At 27.5% G+C, this 7,385-nt stretch overlaps 1 protein-coding gene across 1 annotated transcript in view; it reads right to left on the bottom strand.

The window, feature by feature from the left end:
• Positions 1-55: 55 nt before the first annotated feature.
• LOC105620034 overlaps positions 56-7,385 on the bottom strand; it is a 13,255-nt gene continuing 5,925 nt past the window's right edge. The window contains exons 4-13 of the mRNA XM_012201545.1: positions 7,007-7,240; positions 6,766-6,897; positions 6,420-6,619; positions 6,228-6,348; positions 5,881-5,987; positions 4,166-4,347; positions 3,494-3,948; positions 2,689-3,432; positions 2,384-2,479; positions 56-127 (exon numbers count right to left, since the gene is read on the bottom strand). Coding sequence (XP_012056935.1) covers positions 56-127; positions 2,384-2,479; positions 2,689-3,432; positions 3,494-3,948; positions 4,166-4,347; positions 5,881-5,987; positions 6,228-6,348; positions 6,420-6,619; positions 6,766-6,897; positions 7,007-7,240 — 2,343 coding nt within the window. The remainder of the gene's footprint in view (positions 128-2,383; positions 2,480-2,688; positions 3,433-3,493; positions 3,949-4,165; positions 4,348-5,880; positions 5,988-6,227; positions 6,349-6,419; positions 6,620-6,765; positions 6,898-7,006; positions 7,241-7,385) is intronic.

Genomic DNA, 7,385 nt, shown 5'->3' with positions numbered 1-7,385 from the left:
ATCGCTTTCACTGGATTCTTAAGGACTAATAGATCCTTAACTGATGAGCGTGAATTTAGAAGCCAAATGTTTGAAGGAGCAGGAGTGCAAGCTGTAGAATCATTATCTGGTGCTGGTGTACTAAATGCTGAAATATTAAGTACTGATGTCAGAGATGTTAATGTATGATAGAATAATGCTGATATGTAAGGTGTTTGAGTAATAGATTATGAACTAGAAGATTCTTTACTAAATCTTGTATTGAATTTAATAGAATTAAAAAAGAGATTGCTATTACTAAATTAAATAAGTTATTGAAATTATTATTACAAATAATAATTGTATTGGATAGAATTTAAGTTCAACAATATAAAAATTTTAAAGAACGCAAATAATAGAATCAGAAAATTAAAAAATTTTCTTTATAACAATATCGATATGATTATCAAATAAATATCCATTCAGGAATATGTACGAACACAGAAACATGACTGGACAACATTCAGGAACATGACTAGATTCTGTTATATTCGCAAAAATTCACAAGTTGGACAATACATTTTAATTTGTTTTTTTTAATTTATTTTTTCGAATCTTTATCTTAATTAATCATTATCTTAACGAATCATTATCTTAATTAAATAATATGAAAATGCTTAAAAATGTGACTATAAAATCTTGAATTTAAGATTTTTTTAATGTTAAATAAAATGTAGTTAATAAGTTACGTAAATACTATATAATCTCACCTTTTTTCTCTTCATATCAATTTGCATTATCATCTAGACTCTTGCGGTCAATATTTTTGGATTAATATAATAACGTTCACAACTGTGCAAACACAAACCATTATACCAATAATGCAATAACAACACAAAATAATTCACAGGATCGTTTCAGGCGATAAGTCAAACTTGAAATGATATATTATTAATAATAATTCTAAATTTTTTTTATCAGTGGATCGGGTGAAAGTCATGTTAGTGACTAGGAAGATTGCAATCAAGCCGAAATAAAAATCCATCGCACAGAAGGATGCATGAGTAGATATCAAATATTCGATGTTAAATTTGACACCAGAGATGGCTATGCGCTTCTTTTCCACTTTTCCCTCCTAATTTTATAAAGAATGAAAAATGACGATAAGTAAAAAAAGCAAAAAAAGATGAAGATTAGAACACAGAGTGTGTAGAAGATTAGGGTGGGGAGTGTCCTATATATATAGTACTCGAGTCATCATTCAATCGAGTAAATAGACATTATAATTTTTACAATAAATTTGATAAAACAAATAATAATCGTTAACATTAAAAATTAAATTATAACATTATCTCAACAGAGTTTTCTAAGACTATTAAAATATAAGATAAATGTTTAGAATACACGGAAAAAAACACAGCTAAAAACTTCACTAATTCAGCAAATCTAGCGATTTGTTAAACCATCAAATCTTTTTAGCTATCGATGTTGAATTCGCGCAGCAAATTATAGATTTGCTGTATCACCCAATTAATTTTTTTTTCCATGTACGTTTAACGTGTAGTAACTTTGCAAGTATAAAATATAATTAAGTACATATAATATATTTTGAATATGGATATTTCAATATTTATCTATAAAGTTGGCACGATTACATGAATTAATAATCATTAAATCAATGAATATTATTAGAAATTTAATTTTAATATTATTATAATATTTTGATTAATTATTAATCGCGATATAATCATAAATTTTAAACATTCAAAAAACTGAAACTTGTTTTTTTATAATTCTAGATCTTATCCTTGCCCTTGTCATTTTTGTAAAATAAAAAAGAAAATAAAGGAAGGATAAATATAAAAATTGAGAAACTCCAATTCTCTGATGCAATTAATCGAAACAAACTAATTAATAGTATAAATATATAGTATAATAATAAATATATAGTATATATAGTATAATAGTAATAGTATATAATAGTACTAATAGTATAAAAATTAACAAGATAAAAAGATGTAAAAAGGGAAAAAAACAAATATCAAATGTATTATTCATAATATGCAATATAAGTAATATACTTGTAATACTTACAAAAAAATGAATGAATAAATGAATGTATCTACATATATATGAATAGCGTGTTGCGCGAAGAAATAAAAATCGAAAAGAAACAGAAGTTATTTAATAAATTAATCAAAAGTTTAATCAACACTTAATGAATTAAGTAATAATTATTATTATGTAGATTATATAAACATATACATAAAATAAAAAAATTTAGTATTGAATAATTTTGTGATAAACAAAAAATGTAATGCATAACACTTAAAAATTTTTATTTTATATTAATATATTTACATATTCACATATGTCAATATATTTTACGTATTTACTTAATGCTCATATGATGTTGTAAAAATACTTCGGCTTGATGGATTCCTGTCTCGTAAGCTCCATGTGTCGTCGAGTAAAATTCGTCGTGCGTAGCTTCGCCGGCAAACAATATGACTGGTAGATTCTGTTATATTCGCAAAAATTCACAAGTTGGCTAATACATTTTAATTTTTTTTTAATTTATTTTTTTCGAATCTTTATATTATCTTAATTAAATAATATGAAAATGCTTGATTATAAAATGTGATTATAAAATCTTCAATTTAAGATTTTTTTTTTAAATATTAAATAAAATGTATAATAGTTAATAAGTTAAATATGATATAATTTCACCTTTTTCCTCTTCATATCAATATGTATTGTCGTCCAGACTGGTTCGGTCAATATCTTTGGGGAAATATCATCCTCCTCACAACTTTTCGTAATGTGACTGTAACCGCCTCTCACGTATCTATTCTCGTTCCACTTAGTTCGAACGCATCTTCTGATTGGCGGGATATCGCGATACCGTACGTATCGCGTCAACAGACTCATACAATCTTCCGCAATTATTTCCTCTGACAATTCTTCAATGATACACGCCCCTCGCCCGCCGACCCACACTATAAGAGTGGCTGCATGAATCGGCAGAACATCGAATCCTGTGACATACTTGGTCCATTCCGGCAAAGATGAGTGATCGGCATCCCTGCGCCAAAGCAATTGAAAACCGTTCACACCTCTTTGCCACCAGGGTTCACCAAAGTCCAGAAAAATCTTATTAATCGTTCCGAAACCAAGATCCTCAATAGCAATGCTTAGACGATTTGGTAATAGCGGTTGGAACATGTTCTGATGGTTACTCTTCAAATAGCCAAGCGAACAAGTAACTATGACCGCATCAGCGAGAATTTCAGTGCCATCGAAAGTTTTCACGATAACTGGAGAATCATTTGGAGAGTCAATGAAGTTCCGCCAGTGAATAATCTCCACAGGAGTGGATAAACGTATTTTTCGTTTATCCAGATTGTCAACGATAAGATTTGTTAAAGAACTGTAGCCGGATTTGAAGAGCAAATGTTCCGGTCCGCCAACGTACTGTAGAAATTATTGTTTTTACAGTGCTTATTTTTGAAACTATGATTAAAATTGGATTTACCTTGAACTTTCCCCAAAGAACTGCTGACAAATCGTCTAACGAGTGGCAGCAATTATCCACCAGGAGAAACCGCACGTTCCAATCAAAAATTTCCTCCTTCATCTTCCTTTCCACTAGAGGATCATTTCGCTCGTGTAAATAATCCTTAAACCTATTTCTCATGACAGAACCGATATTCTCCTTCTTTTTCAAAGGCTTTTGAGATTCGCAGATATCATCCAAGACAGTTCGTACGAAATCATCGACTTCACGAACCAAGCTGTCGCTCATTATCATTCCGTCATCGCGTAAGAAAATTCCGTCACCGTCCGTTCCTTGAATTGTCGATAATAAATCATTGTTAAGACAGTATTGAGCAAGCCTGCTCTTATCACCATGCAGGAATTGTGCCCCGCAATCTATCCAGCCATTATCCCATGGAATAGAATGAATTCTTCCTCCAACTGTGTCTTGAGCTGTGAAATAGCATAAGATAATCCAAAAAATTATATTTTTATTTTTTATTCTAATAATATTTATATTCATAACTATTTTTTTATTTCTTATTATAAATTTTTCTATTATTGTTTATTTATATTATTAAACTGTATGTTAAATATCAGTCAAACTGATCAAATTAAATAAAAAATTAATTAAATTCTTAAGAGATATCACATATATGCACACATATACCTTCGAGAAGAAGATAATCCATAAATCCTGCATCTTCCAGAGTTTTTGCCGCCGCCAATCCTGCAATTCCCGCGCCTACTATTACAACTCTCGTCTTTTCTATTTTTCTTGCACTCGTATCGATCTTTATCCGCAATGCTTCGTCGAAGTCGTCAATCAGTTGATCTAAGTGATTGTACGTTCTACGTCATCCGAAGAAATTAGTCTAATATACATATTATCTCATAAACGTACACATAAACACACATATATATGTTTGCTATCTTTTTATAAATTTATTCTAAGTCATAAATATATTCTATTCTAAATATATAAAAACTATATATATAAATAAACTATATATAAATAAACTTCAGGATTTATTTGGAAAGACTTTCGATGCAATAATGGTCTACAACAGAAAACACGAATAACAACTATAAATAATGAATACAATAAATAAGTAATAACAAATATAAATATTATTCCTCTCACTGTAAACGTCATAGCATATATTTCATGTTTATATGTTTCTTTAAACTTTACATTAATTTATAGTGTTAAAATTTATATTATTGTAATATAATGTATTTCTGTACAAATGTTTACATCTTATAAACAAATAGTCATTATGCCTTAAATATATTTGTCTATAGCAAATATTGAAAATTACAAAATATATATATATATTTCTGGTTTTCCAATCCATTCATTATGAAGGTATAGTTGTAGAAGATGTAGTTAGAGGTGAGAGTTTAATTGCCTAAGAAAAAGCATGCAATCAAATATAAATATAATTGCAAAACTATTTGTGCAAGTTGAAGCCAATATGTTTAAAACACTAAATAAGCATAAGAACTTTTATTCTATTTTATTTCTATTAAGTATATGTAAAATAAAAAATAAATGCAAAAAGTTTTCATATAGAACATATTTTTAAAAATTCTTATTTTTAAAAAGTATAAACAATTAACAAAGAATAAAATAAATTGCATACTTCCTAAAATTACTTTAAAATTACTTTACTGAAAAGATGTATAATAATAAAAATATATTATTTTAAAAATAAACGAAAATAAAAAATTGTATTATTTGGATGCAAATGTGTTTGTATACAATCGAAAAACTTAATTTTTAAGACCATAAACACGCGAAGCTCGTTTATACATAGGAAGAATGTACGTACTTATTGCATGAAACTGAACTATAATTAATGTTTATTTTTTACAAATAAAGATTTTTATAAAAATTTCTTCTATATAATTTTTTATAATACTTTTTGCATTCATTGTATACGTCTCTCAATTGTTGATATAACATACAACTGATATAAGCTGCACATAGTAATATAATGCAACACAAAACGTAATCGTGCAACTGCAAAAATAAGCGGCAAGACATATATTATATATAATTGCATAAAGAAATACACATCTTTAAAACTAAAGTTTACTTAACAAATTACTCCCTTTTTTCATTCAATTTTATTAAACTGGAAAAAATTCATAATTTCAAAATTCATAATTTCAAAAATATAACAATTTCAATAAAAAACTGGTAAAAAATATTTGACAATCATGTTTAAAAAGATTTTTTTGCAATTTTTAAAAATATTTTTGATTAAGTAAAATAAATAAAAAAGCATTTTAAGCATTATTGTGATATTATAATATAATCGCACTTATTACGCTTTTGATATCAAGTTTTTAAAGGAATTTTAACTGATATTATCTTACCTTTTAAAATCAATTAGTCTATCCGCTTCACGGAAACCACTTTCCACGGCACCGTGCACAGTAGAATAATAATGATCATGCGTAGCTTCTCCAGCGAAAAGGATTACCTAATCACGCGATACATTTTACTAATATTAATAATCTTTCATATACAATACGATTCAATTTGTATGAGATAAAAATACATAATAAATTAAAGCTAAAAATCAAAGAACACATCTTGGATATTATTATCAAAATAAACAACTATTTGGAAAATAAAGAGACTAACTATAATATTTCATAGTCATACAATAACTTGCATAACATTTAAAAATATGTTGTATTTTTATTTTAGGATTACATACAGGTTTAATTCCAGTCATAATTGGCTCTGCTAAATCTCTCGGTGTTACATTCATATGCTCGGAAAGCATGCTTAGAAAACTATATGAGCCCCGAAAATGTTCATTAGTATACCATTTAGATCTAAAAATAAAAAAAATAATTTAAACGGATCTTATTATTTTTCTATTAATTAAGTTCCAATGGGACATTACCTTAATATTCTCGTTGGCTTCACAATATTATAACGTTTCTCAAACGATTTTTTTAACAATAAATATAATCCATTGAATACGTCAGTATCCAATAAGGTTTCCATGTGTCTCGCATTTTTTCCAACTATCCAAGCACATAAAAGATTCGGCTGATGAGCCACGATAAAAAAGGAAAACACATCACACAACCACTCGCAATTCTAAAATAAATATTTAACAAAATTAATAAAAGATCAATAAAAACGAAAAAATTATCGAAATTATAATAACTTTAACAATATAAAGTATTATTGTTCGCTTTAATCTCTAAGTTTAGGTAAAATTATACATTCGAATATCTGCTTACTTGACCATGAGTTTGCAAGAATTCTTTTTTATCTTTTTCCGGCCAGATAAAATTAAAACTGACTTTATCCTCCGGCCACCATCTGTGTGGAAATTCGAGAAAAATCTTGTTCGCTGTGCCAATATTTAATCCCTGTGGAATGGTGGAATATTAATTAATTTTTATTAATCATATATAATATCATTTTATTTACAGCAGCATAATATTAATGCCAATATTCGATTTATATTGTTAATAAAACCTCTATCGCGCGTTGTTTCTTCTGCGACAAAGGTGGCACGAACATCGAGGAATGTTTTTCCTTTAAAACACCTAGAGACCCAGTGAATATAACATGCGATGCGGAATACTCGCATCCGTCTTTGGTAATAATCATTGCATTCTCGCCTGAGCTATAATTGATAGTTGCCACAACTTTTCCGAACTCTATCTTTTCCATTACTGGCAAACATTCTTCTGAATTTGGAATATTTTGCTGATAAAATTATTCATACATTTGATTAGAAAAAATAATAGATAAGGTATTAATTATATTATTTTATTAAAATATATTACATATATAAATATTTGATCAAACAAAAATTATATATATATATATATATATATATATATATATATAT

This window comes from Atta cephalotes (assembly GCF_000143395.1).
Source record: "Atta cephalotes unplaced genomic scaffold scaffold00023, whole genome shotgun sequence".
NCBI classification, from domain to species: Eukaryota; Metazoa; Arthropoda; class Insecta; order Hymenoptera; family Formicidae; genus Atta; species Atta cephalotes.
The sequence above is the reverse complement of the archived record's forward strand: the minus strand, read 5'-3'. Positions and strand labels throughout refer to the sequence as shown.